General features: G+C 55.1%; 1 protein-coding gene across 1 annotated transcript in view; it reads left to right on the forward strand.

The window, feature by feature from the left end:
* Positions 1 to 3,658: 3,658 nt before the first annotated feature.
* The window catches only part of MARK4 (microtubule affinity regulating kinase 4), a 28,831-nt gene continuing 12,031 nt past the window's right edge, over positions 3,659 to 20,458 (forward strand). The window contains exons 1-10 of the mRNA XM_082862011.1: positions 3,659 to 3,889; positions 8,395 to 8,595; positions 10,532 to 10,585; positions 10,683 to 10,731; positions 11,458 to 11,523; positions 11,604 to 11,674; positions 12,643 to 12,699; positions 15,025 to 15,261; positions 18,886 to 19,005; positions 19,477 to 19,576. Coding sequence (XP_082718137.1) covers positions 3,839 to 3,889; positions 8,395 to 8,595; positions 10,532 to 10,585; positions 10,683 to 10,731; positions 11,458 to 11,523; positions 11,604 to 11,674; positions 12,643 to 12,699; positions 15,025 to 15,261; positions 18,886 to 19,005; positions 19,477 to 19,576 — 1,006 coding nt within the window. The 5' untranslated portion in view covers positions 3,659 to 3,838. The remainder of the gene's footprint in view (positions 3,890 to 8,394; positions 8,596 to 10,531; positions 10,586 to 10,682; positions 10,732 to 11,457; positions 11,524 to 11,603; positions 11,675 to 12,642; positions 12,700 to 15,024; positions 15,262 to 18,885; positions 19,006 to 19,476; positions 19,577 to 20,458) is intronic.

Genomic DNA, 20,458 nt, shown 5'->3' on the forward strand with positions numbered 1-20,458 from the left:
TCTCTCTGCCTAAAAGCCCCTGTCGCCAGGTCTCCATACGCCCCCCCACCCCCACCCCCGTTATCATCCAGGTCTCAGCTCCAGAGTCCTTTCCTCAAAGGAGACATTCCCTGACCAGCACTAGTACTTCTGCCAGCCCTGTACTCTCTCTCCCCAGGGGACATTGCTCTGATTTGCGAGTTTATAGCACCTTCTACAATCTGAAATGATCAAATTCCTCTGTCTCCCTGGTAGATTTTCTAACTGTCCCAATGGAATATAAATTCAAAGCAGATTTTGCTTACCTTGTTCATCTGCTATCCCTAGATGCGTGCCTGGCACGTAGTAGGTGCTCAGTAAAGATCTGTGAACTGATTGCACCAATGGGGATAGATCAGAGCTAAGGATTGGAAGTTGGGGATAGAGATGGCAGGTCTGTTGGGACTGGGAATGGGTTGCAGGTTGGATGGGGTGAGATGCAGGATTAGGGTGACTTTTAAGGCTGGGTTTTAGGTTTAGGTGGCCCTTTGGGGGCTCAGGCATAGCATCCCAGGTGTTTGGCCTGAGAGAATGATCACTTGCCTCAGCAAAACTGGGGTTGGGATGAGGTAGGGTTGACATTGGGGTCAGGGGCTGGGCTCAGGGATCACTGCTTTCCCCCAGCCCCAGCGAGGGCTCTGTAGACATTAGGTTGGGATAAGTGGATCAGGGGTTAAGATTCCAAGGTCTGAAGGCTTCAGTTCAAGGATTGGATTTGCCAGGCAATGGGCCCTGGGAAAGGGGCTGGTTTGCTGGCCTAGAGGGGAGGGGGAGAAACAGTTTATGTCCTCCCCAAATCAGTGTGGACCTGTGGTAATCGGAAGGTGGCCCGAGCTGGAACCAAAGTGGCCTGTTATGGGCCGTGGCCACTGTTGGATCTCTCCCTCTTTTTTTAACTTAATTTTTTTAGTGAGATAGAATTCACATGCCATAGAATTCACCCTGTTAAAGTGTGTAAGTCAGTGGTTTTTAGTACATTCACAAGGTTGTGACAACCATCACCAGTATCTAATTCCAGAACACGGTCACCAAAAAGAAATCCTTGTAACCCATTAGCAGTCCTTGGCAGCCCTGAATCTACTTTCTGTCGCTAAGGATTTCCCTATAAACGGAATCATACAATAAGCGGTCTTTTGTATGCTTCTTTTGTTAAGCATGATTTTTTAAGGCTCATCCATGTCATAGCCTCCCCTCTTTAAGCCTCAGTCTCCCTATCTGGGAAATAGGGTGGGGATGATACTGGGAACTGGAGAGCCAGCGTGCATCCCGCTGTGTGGTGGGCAAACGTGTATAGGAAGGTGATCTTCTGCCCCCGTGTGGTGTGTCGGAGAACTGCAGCTCTCAGCGCTAGAGCTGGGATGGGATTGGGCTGATTCAGCTCCCTATCCCCAAGACCCCACCCCTCATCCCGCAGAACCCTTGAGATCCCAGAGCTTCTAGAATAATATCCTGAACTCCTCCCTCTCTGCCTTCCACCCTCCCTGAGACTCCTCGGGCTCCATTTGCTGAATAATAATATCACCCATTTAAGAAATTCTAATCTGTTCCCACGTGAAGCACTTTACTTACATAGTCTCATTAATTTGTTGCAGACAAACTTTGCTGCTATTACCATCCAGGGATAGGGGACCGTAGTGGTTAAGAGCCCAAGTTCTGGACTTTGGCGAAACTTGTGTTCAAATCTCAGCCCTGCTGCTCGCCAGCTGTGTGACCTTCAGCATGCTGCTTTTCCTCTGGAAGTGGGGGTGGTAAGGATGGTCCAATCTCATGGTGTGGCAGAAAGGATAAAGTGCTCAGAGCCTGGACAGAGGAAGCCTCTTGAGTCGATGTAGCTGATAGTATCAACCAGTGATATACTGGTAAATGTGTAACAACCAGCTCTCTGGGGAATGAGGGTGGAAAGCCTTGCTTTGTAGCACTTGCCAATTTCCATGGTGTAAATATTCCACCATGGCTAATTTCAAGCTACCAGGGTGACATCACTGAAAGCGTTTCGGGAGGAAGAGATGTGCAGTCACCCCTTACATAGCAGTTTCACTATGTGAATACAATAGATGTAAATAACCTCAGGATCACACATAGGAGTAAAATGTAAAATAATGAGTATTTATTATCTTTGTTTTAAATATAATTTATTTAATTGTATGTTTGCATAATTTAATTTTTAATAATGGCTGTTTAAAAACCAGTTCCAAAATCTCGGAGACTTCAAAACTCAGCTTGCTTGAGCTGGCTCCAGCACACTGCTGTTATTGTCACACCCATTTTTTAGAAAGGGAAACTGAGGCTCAGGAAGATGTTCAAACAGACAGGGGCAGGGCATAGGTCCCATGCAAGGGCTGTGTGATTCCCAGGCCAGGACAATGCCCCTCTTTCTTTCATCCCACCCTGATCTAGAGGGAATGCGTGGTTCCCAGGGCACTGTGTGATGTCAGCAACGCCCTTGACCTCTCTGGTCTCAGTTTGCCCATCAGGAGAATACCTGCGCTGAGTTCCTTTGCACCTACTTCAGCCCCGCTACGAAAGCAACATGCACATCCTCCCCCTCACTTTATAGACTGTGAAACTGAGGCCCAGAATGAGACCTGGGACCCCAGCTGGGGTGCAGAAGAGACGAGACTGCAGCCTGCCCTGAGTCACAGAGCTGGACAGAGTGAGACCTGGGACCCCAGCTGGGGTGCAGAAGAGACGAGACTGCAACCTACCCTGAGTCACAGAGCTGGACAGAGTGAGACCTGGGACCCCAGCTGGGGTGCAGAAGAGACGAGACTGCAGCCTACAACCTTGGGGTCTGGAGTTTTCTGGGAGGTGGGAGGCAGCATTGCTAGATAGGTAGGTCACCCTTCCTCAGTGGCTCCGCCCATACACCATCCCCCCAGCATCCTTAGCCCTCGGTCCCCAGAGCTTCCTGGACTGGGGAGAGGGGGGCTGGGAGGGAGAATGTGGACAGCGCTGCCTGCGTGGTTCTTGCCTCTGAGGGCTTCTCTGTCAGTCCTGTCTCCATTCTCTTCACGGGTCTCTGCATCTCTGTCTCTCCCTCTGTCTCCGTGCGTGGGTCTGTCAATCCCTGTCGCTCTCTGTGTCTCTGTTTCTCTCACTCTGTCTCTTTGTATGTGTCTCTCTTTCTACGTTTCTCCCTCTTTCTGCCTTTCTCTGTCTTTTGGTCTCTCCGTCCTTTGGCTGTCTTTTCACCTCTTTGTGTCTCTGTTTCTCCCCACCTCTGTCTATCTCTGTGTCTCTTTGTCTCTCTCTTTTTGAGCTTCTCTATCTCTGCGTCTCTCAGTATCTTTCTCTGCGTCGCTGGCGCTGTGCCTTGGCGTTTCTCTCTCTTCTCTTCCGGTGAGTCTCCACTCTGGTGAGAACACGCTCCCCCTCAACGCGCCCAGACCTGCCTCTGCCCTCAGAGCCCCCGGCCGGCCCCGGCCTGCGCCTTTAAGTGCCGGCAGCAGGGGGCGGGGTCTTGACGGCCCCGCCCTGCCCGCCCCTCCCCCTGACGTCCCTTCCTCCCCGGCCCCTCCACCGCCTCCCTCCGCCGCCGCCCGGGCCGGCTCCGCGCCCCCTCCCCGGCCCCCGCCAGCCCGCCTGCCCGCCGCCCCCATGGCGCCCCGGGCCCCCGCTGTGCGGGGCCACTAGGACCCTCGGCATCCCCTTCCCTGCCCCGCCCTGCCCCCTCTCCCACGGCGCGAACCCGGGTGTCCACGGCGCCCAGCTTTTGAGCTCGCGTCCCCAGGCCGGCGGGGGGGGAGGGGAAGAGAGGGGACCCCGGGACCCCCGCCCCCCCCACCGACCCGGCCGCTCAGTCCCCCGAGACCCGGAGAAAATGTCTTCGCGGACGGCTCTGGCCCCGGGCAACGATCGGAACTCGGACACGGTGAGTGGGGCCCGGCCCCTTGGGGAGCCCCGGCTGGGTCCGGCCGCCGGACCCCTCGCCCTGCTGTGTCCCTCGCCGCGCGAGCCCCTACCCTCATTTCCCCGGCCCGGCCTGGCTCGCCACCCACCGACCCCCGCCCGGACTTCCAGGCCTCTCGACCCTCCCCCACTCCTCAGCCCAGCCCGACCCCTGGGGGCGCCCCTCTCGCGGGACCCCTGTCTTGTTCCTTTGCAGACCGCTTCCGCTCGGGTCTCTTCCCTCCAGGAAGCCCCCTCCCCTGCCTTGCAGGAGCCCCTCCCTTCTCCAGCGGGTTCTTAAGCCCCTTCCCCTCCAGGCCTCCCGCATCCGACAACTGGCCCCCTCCCGGATTTGCCGGGCTCTTGACCCTAAGGCCCAGCCCGGCCCTCTCCCAGGAAGGCCTGGCCCAGTCCTGCTTCTGCCTCTGGCCTTCCCCGTCTGGATCTGGGTGCCGGGCTCCCCAGGATCCCCCGTCCTCTCATAACCAGCTTTCCGGCCCTCCGGGATCCTCCCGGCTCCTGTGGGCACCCCCTCACAGGAAGCCGGTTCCACCTTTCCTGGGCCGAGGGTCCTTTCTACCTTGTTCAAGGTCTCTCCACTTCCAGGCCTGGTCCCCATCTTCCAAGCAGCCCTGTCCCTGGATTCCCAGCATCTCCAGTCTCCCCAGATCCCTCCAGACCCTCTCTGGTCTCTTCCTCTCCCAGGAAGCCTTGGCCTCCAACTTCCAGGCCCCCAGCTCAGTCTCGGATTTCTAGGCCCTGAACCAGTCTGACTCCAGGCCTCATCCTCCCTGTATCAACTTCTCCACTTCAGGCAAGCCCCCTCCCCAAGCCCCCAACCCCTTGACCCCACTCCTAGGCCAGGCCCCTCCTCACAGGATACTACCTCATCCCTTAGATCTCCAGGCCCCCATCCCTTCCGCTGCCCCAGGGCCTCCCCCTTCCTTGCCAGGGGTCTGGCCTCCCAGGGAAACCCCCTCCCCAGCTTCAGAGTCCTTCCTCAGCTCACAAGGCCTGGCCCCAGATCCTTCTTCCAGAAAACTCCTGGACTTGCAGCCTCTGGTCTTGCCCTGGCTCTAAGCCCTCTTCTCTTGGGGTCTGTCCGCTGGGAGCTTTCTCCCCAAGTTCCTCGGCCTCTTGACCCCCACAAGGCTCATTTACTCCTTGGATCTGCCCCTTGCCCGGGAAGCCCCTTCCTCAGGATTTCAGGCCCCTGGACTTCTCTCTGGTTCCGAGTGCTCCTAGAAACCCCTTTCTTAGACTTCTAGGAGTTTCCTCAAGACCCAGGCCCCTGGCTCAGGTATCCTTGTCTCCTGACTTCCATTGTCCCATGGCTTGGACTCTTCCCACTATTCCCAGACCCCCCTGTTCCTACACCACAGCCAGGAACAATCCCAGAGAGACGACCCCCACCCCACCCCGATTTCCCTGATTTCTGGTTACTCTCACTGCTTCAAAAGACCCTCCCACCAACCAATGCCAGACTCCTCCCCAGCTGGAGTCTTCATCCCTTTCCAGGCCTTCTGCCAGGTCCCTGCCAGTCCTCAGCCACCCTCACCCCAGATCCCCACCAGAGATTTGTCTCTGTCCCTTCCTCTGGTAGGACCCTGCCTCCTAGAGATCCCCCATCACCACCACCACTGCCGTCACGACCCGTCATGCTGCAGGCCAGACTCTGATTTGGAGTCTTCGATGAGAAACCCACCTCTCCCCCACCCCAGCCCAGTCACTCCAGAAAGTGACAAGGAGCCCACAGGCCTGGGTTCCTGTGCTGCTTCTGCCAGCCACTTTGCACTGTGACCTCAGGCAACTGGCTCTCGCCTTCTGAGCCTGCCTCCTGCCCCGCAAAATGGGGTGATGGCTTGAGTCCCTCAGAGGGTTAGTCGAGATGATGGGGGCAAAGCCCGACCTGTAGGATGCACTCCACACATGTCCGCTGCTGTTGTGAGTGTGGATATGATCCTCAACCCAGGGCTGTCATTGGTGGTTATGGGAGCTTGCAGACCCACTCCCTGCTCGGAGCCTCAGTTTCTTCACCTCTAAATGGGGTTGATGGTAGCACCTCCCTGTTAGGGATGTTATAAGGAGCCAAAAAGATTATGTGAGCGAGACGTACAGGGCCAGGCCTATTGTAGCTGCTATTATTATTATTGTTGTTGTTATGACTTTGATTTTTCAGAGAAGTGTAAGTTCAAATCTAGTTTCTGTCCGTCCCTAGCTGTGTGACCTCAGGCAGGTTACCTCACCTCTCTGAGCCTCAGTTTCCTCATCCGTAAAACAGAGCTTGTAGGAGCACTTCCTCCTCCTCTTATTGTTCAGATTTGTGCATCATGGGGACTTCGGGAAGGCTAATTCTCCCCTCTCCTCCCAGCTCCAGTCTGTAAGACCTGCTTGTCAGTCCTGGCAGAGGGTCACCTCTCTCCGTCTGGAATCTGAGGTCATAGCCCCCTCCTCTGCCACCTGGTTACCATGATGACAGCCATGTGGGGTCATGCTCCCCCACCCCAGGTTCCAGGCCCCCCACCGCCCAGCCTCTCTGGAGGTTCCCTAGCAACAGACCCGGTGTTGGGGCACCAGCCGGCGGGAGGGAGCCAGGCCAGCTGGTGGTGCTGGCCAATTTTAGCTCCCGCCCCCGGCCCCTGAGGGCCTTGTCACCCACTGCCCCAGCTGCCCCTTGCAGGGGTCCCTCAGCCGCGCTGCCTTCAGTGGGGTGCCAGCCCAGCCCCAGCTGGCTCCCCTCATACCACCTGCTGGGGATTCTTCTCCAAGCCCTTATCTGGGTGAGAATCAGAGGTCTTATCTGCTGGGATCTCCAACTCCCTTCCTGCCCTCCCCGGGAAGGAGGCCTGGGGGTGTGAGCAGCCCGGTGGGGGATGTGGGAAAGAGCTTGGGGCTCAGGAGTCAGCAGACCTGGGTTCGAATCCTAGGTACTCTGCTCCTCCTGTTCTGCGACCTTGGGCAAGGTACTTAACCCTGCCCTCGGCCTTAGGGTCCCCATGTGGAGCGTGCGGGTCATAACTGCACCCACCGTGGAAGTCAGGTGAAGGCGTGGTAGCAGCAGGCATGTGGTTAGGGCTCCAGCAGTGGCGGCTGGCTTTCTGCCCCTTGCGGGGAGCATTACCTTTCTGCTTCTTAGGAATGAACTGTGTGACCTTGACAAGGCACCGTCTCGCTGCAAGCCTCAGTTTCACCTCTGGAGTGTGGGGATACAGGTGCAGCCCTCATTGGGCTACCGTAGGAATTAGTGCAGATGAGTGCTTTAATGCCCAGGATTTGGCCAGTAGTAAAGCCTACTTAACAAAAATGACAGGAGTGTGAGACAGTGTGGCATGGCAGCGGTGAAGACGTCAACTCTGGGGTAAACTGTCTGGGTTCAGGTCCCATCTCTGAGCCTCAGTTTCCCTACCTATAAAATGGGAATGATGGTGCCTTAATGGCCAGTGCTCATTAAATGGTGAGCCTCATCACTGTTAAATGGCCCGGCAGATCCCTGCAAGGAGCAGCCCGGGTCCTCCTCTTCGTTGCCTACCTGGCCTCTGTCTTCCTCAGCTCCCTGTGTCCTCCTGTGTCCCACCCCCAGCCTTGGGAAGGGCGCAGGGACAGCCCAGGGTCTGAGCAGAGCCGTCTTGGCCAGGGCCTCTGTCACACACACCTTGGGCCCCAGCGCTAAAAGGGAGGCACAGTCCCTGGGGCTCACAATCAGGACAGGAGAGCCAGGAGCAGGCAGGTGACCTGCGGGGGAGAGAGGCCCAGGAGGGACGGGATGGCAGGAACGCCACGTCGGGGACAGATCGTGGCGTATGTAGCGTGGGAGTCAGCGGGTGAGGGCGGCGATGGAGCAGCAGGGCGGTGCCGCCCCACGCCCACCCCAGCGAGGAAGCAACAAAGTTTCCCACAGAAGGAAGGTTAACAATGCGGGGCTACAGTGTCAGGGCGAAATAAAAGACGGTTGGTTACAGTGTTTGGAGTAGAATTTGGGGCAATAAGGATCAAAAGAAAGCATTGCAGGCAGTTAACTGGAAGTCAGGTGTTGAAATAGGGCTTGCCATAGAATTGGGGGCTGGATGGGGACAGTGATGGATAAAATGGAATGTTGGGAGCAGTGAGGGTTGGGCTAGAGGGTTGAGTCCAGACTGAGTTGGCGTTGATTGGGGTTGAGGGCTGCAGCGTTAGAATACAGTATCTTGGAGCTGATGGAGGTTCTAGTAATTAGAAAAGGAAGTTGGGGGAGTGGGTAGACTGATTGCAGGGAGGGGTGAAGAAGAGACCTGATACCTGGGGTCCCAGGTGCTGCAGAGTTGGGGGAGCCCCAGCATCTTTGTTCTTGGAGGTGTCTTTTCACAGAGAAATATGGGGGACCTTCTCTCTGGCGTGGGTTTGAAAAGCGCCACGAGGGGACCAGTGGCCATGGCTGGAGTTAACCGCCCCAGCACACAGGTGGATTGGATGGGCGCTGCCCACCTCTCATGCTCCGTCTCCCCCGCCCAGCATGGCACCCTGGGCATTGGCCGCTCCTCGGACAAGGGACCGTCCTGGTCCAGCCGCTCCCTGGGTGCCCGCTGCCGGAACTCCATCGCCTCCTGTCCCGAAGAGCAGCCCCATGTAGGCAACTACCGCCTGCTGAGGACCATTGGGAAGGGCAACTTTGCCAAAGTCAAGCTGGCCCGGCACATCCTTACCGGCCGGGAGGTGAGTGAGGGGAGAGGGCGGGGCTCGGGGCAGAATCCTGCAGCCCTGGCCCTTGGTGGGAGGTAGGGAGAGGTCGGGCTTGGCCCTCACTTTGCTTTGTGACTACATGTAAATCTCTCACTCTCACAATAGAACATCTCACATTTTCCCAGAACAACTCAAGTAGGAAAAGGGAGCCAATTTCAGGCATCCCTGAAATTGTTGGGCTGTCTCAGATCACAGGCAAGCCATGTGTAGTGTTTCTAAGAAGTCATATGGGTTTTGTATCTAAACCTAGGCCGCCTCCCTGTTTTAATGGTGGACTTTGGTCCCACCAAACCTTCCAGGGATCTGGATTGAGAACACAAGAGGTTTATTCATGTCTACACAGTCTCACTCTCCCCACTTCGTCTTCCAGGATGGGTATATGTACTGAGTATGGCAACATTATTGCAGAAAGGGAGAGGACACATCTAACTCACACTTAATGGGAAAAAAAAGACGGTGGGTGGGTTTATGACCCCTCTGCACCTCTTTCAATTTTAGAGAAAGTAACTGGAGCAATTCATCCTGCCCTCACGCTGTCTGTGCCATACATACAAAAGTCACCAGGCCCCAGTGGTTTTATGGGCAGATTGTACCAAACATTTCATTTTTATGCTAATATCTCCAGAGACTAAAGAAAGAGGTTCCACTGCCAGACAAATTTTATGTGCTCTTTGGTGACAACAAAACCAGATAAGGCATAAAACGGTGGGCCCGTCTTACATGTGAATATAGGTACAAAAGTCTTAAACAAAATATTAGCAAAAAGAATCTGACAGATCAGTTAAAGAAAGCTGTGTGGTGACAAAGCTGGGTTTATCCGAGGAATGCACAGTTCTTTTCAAATTGACAATTTATTCGTGTACTTCGCCACATTCACAGGTTCAAGGGCAGAAACGATGTGATCATCTCAATACTAGCATAAAAAGTGCTTGACAAGATTAAAAACTCATTTGTGAAAGTACGAAGAAAGCTAAGGGACCCTCTTCCCCCACAAAGAGCACATTGTTCCTCTCATGTGGTCTTGAACGTGATTCCAGGGTTTTCTAAAGGAACAGAGCCTCCTGAGGGAAGAGTTCTGTAATCCAGTGGATCTGGGGTGATTGGGGGGGTGACCCCAAAACCCTTTGGGAAGACTAAAGACCTAAGCTGGATTACGGCTCTTGAAGTGCTGTACCCCAGTGTGAAATTCAAAATAAAAACTTAACTAAACTTCAGGATAAGTACAAAGAGGGTTCAGTAACGTTCTGATTTTTCCTCCATGATGACTACCTCAAAGCTCTTTCAGAGCTTTCTATAGATTTTAAGTGTTTAAGAGGTTGGCTGTCAGGCTGCATAAGTTCAAGTCCCAGCCCACAAACTTACCAGCCAAGTAACCTTGGCCAAGTGACTCTGTGTCTCGGTTTCCCCATTTGTAAAATGAGGATCACCTCATAGGGTTGTTGTGAGGATTAAGAGAGCTCTCATTTGTGAAGCGCATAGACCTGACCCATGTGACTGCTCAGTAGACGTGAGGTCTGGTTATTATTTCTTGTTCCACAGTTTGTGCCTTCAAAACAAAGATGCTGATGGGTGAATGGTCTGAGATGCCCTCCCAGAGGGGCCCCCTCAAGGTCTCAGTCACCCTCACACTCACTCACACAGGCCCTTGGAGCCGCCCCACCCAGGCCCCATGGTGGTATAGGGGATATACTTCCCTGCAGAAGTCAGGGTAGCACTGGACATGGTAAAAACAGCATGTGCAAAGGTCATGAGGCTCAGAGCCCACCTCCACTAAGAATGGCCCAGGTTGAGAGCTGTCTCTGAAAAGGGACAAAGGAAGGATATCCTAGGGTGATCTGGGTTGGGGGAACCTTTCCCAGCTCGAGGGCCTGTGGTACCTAGACCTTTCCCCCCTTTCTTCCGTCTCTAGGTCGCCATCAAGATCATCGATAAAACCCAGCTGAACCCCAGCAGCCTGCAGAAGGTGAGGCCCAGGGAGAGGGAGCAGGGCAGGGACAAGGTTGGGAAGAGGGTCCTCGAAACGGCCCACCCTCATCTTTCTCTTTCTTCCTTTCTTCCAGCTGTTCCGAGAAGTCCGTATCATGAAGGGCCTAAACCACCCCAACATCGGTGAGGAGGGGAAGGGAGTGGGCTCGGTGGATACCAACCAGGGCACTTGGGAAAAGAGAGTTGGGGGAGGAGAGAACTGGCCGTGATAGTAATTAGAAAGACCTGTTTTTTCGTAGCAGTATCCCTGCTCCCTGGCTGTGTGACCTTGGGTGAGTCACTCAACCTCTCTGAGCCTCAGTTTCCTCCTCTGGAGCGGGGGGTGATAAGAGGGCTTACTTCAAGGTCATTGCGAGGATTGGGTAAGGTCATGCATGCAAAGCACTTAGTTCGGAGCTGAGCTGTGGGAGCTGGTCTGATTCTTGTCGTCAGCAGCATGCATTGTCACTGTCATTGTGATTAGGCAGAGTGGAGAAAGTGGGGTCTTTACAAAAGAAACAGGATTTAGCCTGGCCTGAACGTGGCCGTAGCATTTATTCATCCATTTGTTTATATATACTCGGTGAATACTTATGGAGTGGGCTGCTTATGTGCCAGACTCTGGGGCACAGCGGTAAAGAAAACAGGTAGAAACCCCTGGCCTCATAGAGCTGACATTCTTGTGAGGAAGTGGAGAAGGTGGTAATGTGGGGCCAGGGAGTTTGGAAAATCTTGCCATCAGTTGGGAGCCATCGAATGTTCTTGAGTAAGGGGTGTTATGCTCAGCACATGCGCAGTTACAAAGTGCTGGTGGAGGGTGAGGGGTCTCTTCTCTTGTAACTCCCCGCCCCCATCCCCTGGCCATTGCAGTGAAGCTCTTTGAGGTGATCGAGACAGAGAAGACGCTGTACCTGGTGATGGAATATGCAAGTGCTGGTGAGGCTCCTCCCCTCCCCGCCCTGCTCTCTGCGCCCCCCCATGCCCCGCCCTGACCCCGCTCGGCCTCTGCCCTGCAGGAGAAGTGTTTGACTACCTCGTGTCACACGGCCGCATGAAGGAGAAGGAAGCTCGAGCCAAGTTCCGACAGGTTGGGGTCACAGCTGCGGGTGGGGCTGGGAGGGGAGCCCCAGTCCCTGGGGACGAGGGTCTGATTGCTGGGTGTGGGTCTGGGCTGTCCAAGGACCTGGGGGCGTGGCTTAAGGCAGGGTGGGGGTGAAGGTGGAGAGCTGGGTGGCTGTGGGCGTGCAGATGCCCAGGTGTGAGGATACCTAGGTGGAGGGATGCAAGTACCCAGGTGGGTGGGCAAGGTGTGCCAGTGTCAGATGTGTGGGTATGAAGGTGTGCCCCGTATATAAGAGTGTGCCTAGGAGGGCACACAGGTGCCAGGGTGCTGAGGTGTGAGTGCGGGAGTGTAGGTGCCCAGGTGTATAGGTGTGTAGCTGTGTGGGTAGAAGTGCATGTGGCAGCTGGGGTGTATGGGTGAGGGGGGCCCAAGTGTGGGTATCTTAAGTTTGTGGGTAAGAGGGCGTGTGGTGTCAGGTGTGTGGCAGTGAGGGTGCCCAGATGGGTAAGAGGGCGTTCAGGTGTGAGGGTTTGGTGGGTGAGGAGATCTGAGCGAGGGTGTTGGTCCGGGACTGTCCATCTGCTGGATGCAGCTGTACTGGGTGCGCGGGGCTTAAGCCCTGGTATGTTGGGCCATGTGTCTCTCTGTAGCTGTGCGATGTTCTCATGCGTGTTTCTTGACGTGAACATCAGGAGGGGCCCGTCCTGTTGTCTTGGTGCTGATGTCCTTGCTGGGAGGGTGTCCCGGTGTCTGGGTACCAGGATGTCCGGGTGTCCGGGTGGAGGTGTGTGTCTGTGCAGGTCCCACATCACTTCCTGCTGTGGCCGAATTGGGGGGTGGGGAGGGGCACCAGCATCACAGCCTGTGCTTGGGGAGGCCCGGCGTCCAGAGCTCAGTTGAGGGGCGGGTTCATGGGGTCTCTGAGGGAGGCCGAGGGGTTTGGGAGCCATAAGTAACTGACCTCCCCTCCTCTCCTCTCCCCTCCCCTCCAGATTGTATCGGCTGTGCACTACTGTCACCAGAAAAACATTGTACACAGGGACCTGAAGGTGAGCCTCCCAGCTCAGCCCACAGACCCCTGCTTGTCCCCAGCACTGCCCCCCCCATCCCCTGGGGTGCCCTGTACCCTCCACCATGTTCTCCTTCCTTTTGTCTTCGTGCTCCTCCCTCAGCATCCAGAGCCCCTTGACTTTTTCCCAAGCTTTTGTGGCAAAAACAAGGCCAGCTGATGGGGGAGCAGGTGGGGGATGGGGACAGGAGGAGTGAACAAAGGGAAAAGAAACAAAGTGTCCCCGGAACAGCCTCAGACTGTTACATGCCTCCCGGACAAGGTCACTGGAATGCAATAAAGACTTAGTCACTCCCCGAGCCTCCGGGAGACTGCAGAATATTCAGGAAACTTCAAGAATTGAGATCTTAGAGCCCCAGAGTCACACAGCCTCCAGGGTCTTAGAATCACAGGCATCTTCGAACTTGAGAAGGACCTTTGGGAGGGCTAGTGCCCCTCGGGGAAGGGACTTAGCAGGGCCTCCCCCTGCCCTACCCCCACTGCCCGGCCGAGCTGAGCAGGGGCAGCTCCTTGTCCCAGGGCCCCTGCTCCACAGCCCCCCCCAGAGAGAACCTCCTGTCTCAGGACTTCCCGTCCTAGACCAGCGAGGGAAACGTTTGTCTGGTGCGAATCAAGCTGTCTGTTGTCTTCACCGTGATTTCTTGAGCATCTACTGTGTCCCAGGCCCTGGTCTAAGTACTTAAGGAAGTGCTTCTCAAGGTTTCTGTAGCAAAGGACCAGGTTTGTTTGAGTATTTGCAATGCCCAGTCCACTGTGGACAGGTACTTTGGTAAAGTATAATAAAAATGAAAGGAAAAGAAAGATGTGCAAAATACAAGCCCGATTTTTAAGATGATTATTAATAGATTCAAAAATCATATAATTCCACTGTCAAATTGCTGTAGACGTTTTGAAGCACTCCCTCTCTCTGTACTGCCCTGATGTCCCCACACAGCCCCCTGAGGAGGCACCTTGGAGGCTTGGGAGTTTGTCCTGCAGCGGCGGTGGGGGCGGGATGGGGTGGGGGGGAATCCATGGTGAACAACCTGGAGGAGGCACGCTCCCTGGTGGAAGGTCCTGGAAGTGGCTGAAAGGGGATTTGGGGATACAGTCTTCAGGGGGACCAACCACGGGGACCAGCCCAGAAGTGAGGTTGGGGCTGAACTGCGGAGCCTCAAATGCCGCGAGGGGGAGTGTCACCACTGAGCAAGACAGAGATGCCAGTAGATTGAGGTTTGGGGAAGATCCCTCTGAAGTGTGTGTCTGTGTGGGTTCTAGCCCTTCGCTGGGCCAGAGGTGGGGAAGGGTGGTACTGAAATACACCAGGAAGTAGGGAGACCGGGAGGAAGCCAGAGATGCTGGGCCAGGGAAGGGCAGTGGTTGGGAGGGGCGAGGCATGCTCAGCAGTCTGAAGGGTGGCTTCATGCATCAGTTTGTAGTCAACAGCAAGCTGGAAGAGGCGGGATGCCGGAGGCTCCTTCCACGCTCGGGCTGTGGAGATGGCAGGCCTCTCTCGGATTCCAGCTCTTCCACTTTCATGCTGTGGGCATGAGGCGGCCTCCCTGAGCCTCAGTTCCCTCCCCCATGAAATGGCAAATAACAAACACGTGCCGCCAAAAATAGACAAAACCTTATAACGGTACAAAGTATTTCCTGAGTGCTGACTCTGTCCCACGTGGTAAGCACTTTCCAGTTAACCCTGCATCCGCCCGTGGGGCAGGTGCTACGATGACCCTTCGGTTTACACATCGGAAACTGAGGCACAGAGAGAGCCGGTAATCCACCCAAAGTCACACGGTGACTGAGTGGTGGAGCTGGGATTTGAAGCTAGGATTCTTCCGGAATCTGTACTTTAACCCCACTGTATGTAGCCACTCTTAAAAATGATAGTCTAAAAGCCCGGCGCACAGTAGGTGCACAATAAATATTATGTAAAATGATCGTTTTCATTTTTGTAAGTCTTGAGCGATCCGTCCTCATTTTTTTTCTGCTGGGTGAACTGAGGCTCTGCGAAGGGCAGGAGGTTGCCTGAGGACTTCCAGCTCTGCAGGCCACACGGGATAATAGAACTAACGTTACATAGCACTTACTCGGCATGAAATAATCGTTCGAGGACTTTTCGCGGAATAATTCACTTAATTCTCAAACGTCCTTGTGAGGTGGGGACTATGTTTATCCCCATCTTATGGATGAGGAAACTAGGCCCAGAGAGGTAAAGTCACTGCCCAAGGTCACACAGAGAATAAGGGACAGGGCCACAGTCAGACCAGGTCAGCTGGCTCTGGCGCCGCACACGTCCACCGTCTGCCCTCTCCTTGCCTCGCAGGCCGAGAACCTCTTGCTGGACGCCGAGGCCAACATCAAGATCGCCGACTTTGGCTTCAGCAATGAGTTCACGCTGGGCTCGAAGCTGGACACGTTCTGCGGGAGCCCCCCGTACGCCGCCCCGGAGCTGTTCCAGGGCAAGAAGTACGACGGGCCGGAGGTGGACATCTGGAGCCTCGGCGTCATCCTGTACACCCTCGTCAGCGGCTCCCTGCCCTTCGACGGGCACAACCTCAAGGTGCTGGGCGGGGCTGGCACGGGGGCTGTGACTCCCCCGGGGAGGGTCTCTCTGGCCCTCACGGTCGGGCCCCTAAACACCTCTTCTGCAGAGGGCTGGAGGGGTGGGGCCGAGGTCACAGGGCATGATGGGGGTCAGGTAGGACCCAGGTCCCCACAGCCTCACGGCCAGCCCAAGTGGACCAGGCTGTGTCGGGGTTCAGGGTGTGGGCTTGGCCGCCAGCAGCCTTGGGTTCAAATCCCGCTCACTCACTCATTCACTCAGTACATAGTTATTGCTTACCGTCCACGGGTCAGGCTCTGTTTTAAGTTTTGCTGACACAGGGTGAACAAAAGAGACAGAAACCCCTGCCTTCACACATGCTGCTCCCCAGGCGATCCTTGAAAACACGCTAAGTGGGAAAAGCTGGTCACAAAAGACCACCCGCTGTGGGTTCCCCTTCTATGAAATGTCCGGAATAGGCAAACCCGTAGAGACAGAAGGCAGATCGGTGGTTGCCTAAGACTAGGGAGGAGCGGGGGTTGGGCTACAGAGTTTCTTCTGGGGGTCGATGACCATGTTCTAAAACGGATTCTGGTGATGGTTGCAACAACTCGGTGAATATACTGAAAGCCATTGAATGGTGCACTTAAACAAACAAAGAACGCTGCTCTCGTGGACCGACATTCTTGCAGCAGAGCCAGGCAGAAAATAAAATAATAAGCAAAATATATAGCACGCTAGATGCTGGCCCGTTCTGTGGAAGGGGTGGGAAGCGTGGGCTGAGTTGTAGTGTTGGGGCGGATTTTTTTTTTTTCCCTTTGAACTTTTTATTCTGAAACATTGCCGGTCAACAGAGAAGTTGTCAGCCTAGAACCGGGGACAGGTGGGTACCTTTCAGGAGATGCTCCGGTTGCCTGCGGCCACGTGTGCCACGTGAGCGTCTATATATGCTCGTGGTACCGCTGTCATCACCGTTACTGATGGAACACATGGGAATCAGTTGCAGACACAATGCGCCTTCATCCCTAAAGGCTGCATACAATAGGGATCTCATGAGACGCGGCCTTTCCCCATCCACGATCACGCTCGGGAAATCCAGCGCTGTTGTGTTCCCGGCCTCTAGCCCACGGCCCATGCTCGGGTTGCATCAGTCATCCCGAGAATATCCTTGGCCACCGTGTCTTCGGCTCCAACATCCGCTCAGGCGCCCTCATGGCGTCCTGTTGTCCTGTCTCTAGTCTCCTTTCATCTGGAACAGTCCCTCCACCGTTCTTTGTGTTCCATGGCACGGCAGTGATGAGTTCAGGCCAGTCATCTTGCAGAAAGAACCTCCCTCAGTCCGGGCTGCACAGTGTGTCCTCACGCTTGGATCCAGGTGGTGCATTTCGGGGGGGAATTCCTCAGCGGGAGTGCTCAGGCTGCTTGATGTGGCCGTGAGGAGCCGTCAGGGGATCAGGGAGGTCATTGCCGAGGACAGGCCAGCAGAACCCTGAGTGATGAGGACGAGGACCCCTTCGTCACAGTGGCATCGGCGAAGCAGCCAACTCCGCCGAGGCCATCTCCACCTCGGTTCAGTGAGGACCCTAGGGTACGAACCTCACAGCAGCAACTCGAGGACTTGCTGAGATCACAGAATAATCTTTCTGAGCCCCACGCATGAAGCCAAGAGAACTTTCCAAGGGGCCAGACCTGCCTCTCACCTGCCCCAGGCCCTTGCCACCTCCTGTTGTCCCAGTTTCCCCACCAGGCACCCCAAGCCTTGCTGGGTGAAGGAGACATGCAGTTGGGGGCAGATCCCTGCTCTGTCATTTCCTTGCTGAGTGACATTGAACAAGTCCCTTTCTGAACCTCCGTTTCCCCACCTGTAAGATGGGGACAGTTACAGCCAGACTGGGTGTGTGAAGCCCTTCACAGGGACCTGGCATCTGCCCAGGGTGTCACGCTCGGGAGCTGCCCTGGTGGTGGTGTCCGTGGCCTGATGGCTACTTCTCACCATCACGTGACAGAGGCGGCGTGGAGTGGTGGTTACACAGCAGCACAGGCTCCGGGCCTTGACTGCCTGGCTTTGGACCCTGGCCCTGCCACTTCCTGGCTGCACAGTCCCAGAGCAAGTGACTTAACCTCTCTGGGCCTCAGTTTCCTTGTCTGGAAAACGGGGCGTCCTAACCCTGCTTCACAGCATCCTTGTGAACACAGATGTCATATGTGTAAAGCGCTGAGAACGATGCCCAGCGCCGGGTGAGTGCTCTGAAAGCGATCCTCATTACTATGAAATATTCACGACCCTTCAGGCCGTGATGATCTGCAGGCTCCCCAGGCACAGGCCGCATCCAGCTCTTTAGGAGAAGGCCCCCGGAGGGAGCTCCCAGCCCAGGCCCCGGCAGAGGGCTCCACCCCAAGAGGCCCCTTGCCCCATTCACCCTACCGTCCATTTTCTGTCTACCTCCGTTCTTTATTCAGGATGGAAGGGGCTCTCCCTACTGCCATGCCATGGAGCGTGGGACTTATGTTTTCTCTCATAACCTTGGCAGGGCCCTCCTAAAAGGCCCTTAAAAAAAAAAAGTCAGCATATAAATCAGTGCTCATTCTTTGAAACTGCCAGGGCCTCATAGCTTTTTGGAAAGCCATGGGGGATGGGGGGCAGGATGCCCCTCTCTCCTCCCCTTTTGTAAACCTAGTATTAAAAAAGCACTTGCGGGTACTTCCCTGGTGGCGCAGTGGTTGGGACTCCGCCTGCCAATGCAGGGGACGCGGGTTCGTGCCCTGGTCCGGGAGGATCCCACATGCCACAGAGCAACTAAGCCCGTGTGCCACAACTACTGAGCCTGCGCTCTAGAGCCTGTGAGCCACAACTGCTGAGCCCACGTGCCACAACTGCTGAGGCCCGCACGCCTAGAGCCCGTGCTCTGCAACAGAGGCCACCGCAATGAGAAGCCCATGCACTGCAACGAAGAGTAGCCCCCACTCGCCGCAACCAGAGAAAGCCCGCCCGCAGCAACGAAGACCCAATGCAGCCAAAACTTAATTAATTTTAAAAAAACACTTGCGGAATCCCTGGCGGTCCAGTGGTTAGGACTCCGCGCTTTCACTGCCGAGGGTCCAGGTTCGATCCCTGGTGCTGGAACACCACAATCCATGAGGTACGGTCAAAAAAAAAAAAAAAAAAGGTACTTGCTCTGGACATGACTCGTGCTAGGCATTTACTCCTACAGGCTCACTCCTACCCCGGCCTGGGGAGTGAGTGCTGTGATCCCTGTTTACAGATACGGAAACTAAGGCCCCAGAGGCTGACTCACCGACCCACCTCCCCTCTTATCTGGCTTATAGAACTCACCCTCTCTGTAAGATTAACTCAGAGTGAAAAGTTATATCACTTTTTAAAAAAACTTTTTTGAAAACTGCTGCATCTATGACAACGTTCCCGTTTTACAGATTGGAACTGAGGTCGGCAAAAGTGGTGGGGTTTTTCCCACTGCATCAGGGCTGGGACTTGGAGCTCCTATCACTTTTGTTGGGGGATTGGGAGAAAGGTGTGTGTGTGTGTGTGCGTGTGCGTGTGCGTGTGCGTGTGTGTGTGTGTGTGTAATGAAAACGGGTGGGGAGGCGGGGCGGACCCCTCCCCCAGTAACCCCATCCCCCCAGGAGCTGCGAGAGCGAGTCCTCAGAGGGAAGTACCGGGTCCCTTTCTACATGTCAACAGACTGTGAGAGCATCCTGCGGAGATTTTTGGTGCTGAACCCAGCGAAACGCTGTACTCTCGAGGTAAGCTAAGCCTCCAGCCCCGCACCCCTCCCACTGAAGCCTCCTTGACTGACACTATTCCTCCCTCTCCCGTGCCCGACCCGCTGCTGGACGGTGAGGGGAGACAGGCAGCCCAGGAAAAGGCTCCCAGGCCCGTCCTGACACCGCCCCCCAGACAGCCTCGCCCACTCCCCGACATGCCAGTAATTAGCTAATGAGCTGCTAGAATGATCACAGGGTGCCAGGGACCCAGATGATGTGGAGGAGGAAGGGTGGCTTCAGGAGGCTTCAGCTGGGTGGGTGAGGGATAGGGCGAGGAGGTGCTAGCTCTCAGGAAGCTCTTGATTCTGGGGTGCTAGGCCTTGGAGGTGGGGGCGGGGCAGGGCAGGAACCCCATTCGGGGGCCTGCGTGGGAGGTGGGAAGCTATATTTTTCCCAGTTCCTTCTGACATCTCTCTTTCCCCTTCCCTGTCCTGCTCCCGATTCCTGTAGCAAATCATGAAAGACAAATGGATCAACATCGGCTATGAGGGTGAGGAGTTGAAGCCATACACAGAGCCCGAGGAGGACTTCGGGGACACCAAGCGAATCGGTGAGGGTCAGGGAGAGCAGAGCCATAGGCCCCAGAGCCAGGGGTAGGAGCTTCCCAGCACCTACCCCTTTGGTTAGTGCATCACAGAAGTTTGCAAGGCAATTGGGGAGAGCAGAGAAGTCTGGGCTCCAGTCCCTGCACCGCTACTTTCTAGCTGGGTGACCCAGGGCCAGTGGCTTCCCCTCTCTGTGCTTCTGTTTTTTCATCTATAAAACGGGATAATCAGAGGGCCTATCTCATAAGTTTGTTATGAATATTCAATGAATGAATTTATATAAAGCACTTACATCGGGCATGTAATAAGTGCTTTTGTGTTGGCTTTGACTATTAAGACACAGGAAATCACAGTCACTTCCAGAAGAGTTTGGTCAAAGCCATCAGTAATCTGCATGTTTGAGAAAAACTCCCACCTTGGCACGTGCCTCACCCTCCACCCATTTGGTCCCAATTCCTTCAGCCTGGAGCCCTCGAACATTTGACCCCAAAAGCATTAGCCCTGGAAGAGCCCCTTAGGAACCATCCAGTAACCTTCATTCTACAGCTGAGGAAACCAAGGCCACCATCAGATCTGACTGTATTAATCAGGACTTCCTGGTTGCAAGTAACAGAAAACCCAAGCCATTCTGGCTTAAACCAGATAATAGTAATAGGTTGAACCATGTGAAATTGCCATTGTAATAGCTCAAAAATTGTTAATACCAGCAATTTCATGTGTTTTAACCTAATAGTGGTGTTATTCATTCACATAACTGAAAAGGCCAGGGTATATCAGCCTTCAGGCACAGCTGGATCCAGGTGCTCAGAGACAGTTGTTAGGGATCTTCTCAGTGGTGGCTTCTTTCCCAGGCAGCTCTCCCCGCCAGGAGCAAGCTGACAGCAGCA

The sequence above is a fragment of the Leucopleurus acutus genome (genome assembly GCF_964270905.1).
Source record: "Leucopleurus acutus genome assembly, chromosome: 20".
NCBI classification, from domain to species: Eukaryota; Metazoa; Chordata; class Mammalia; order Artiodactyla; family Delphinidae; genus Leucopleurus; species Leucopleurus acutus.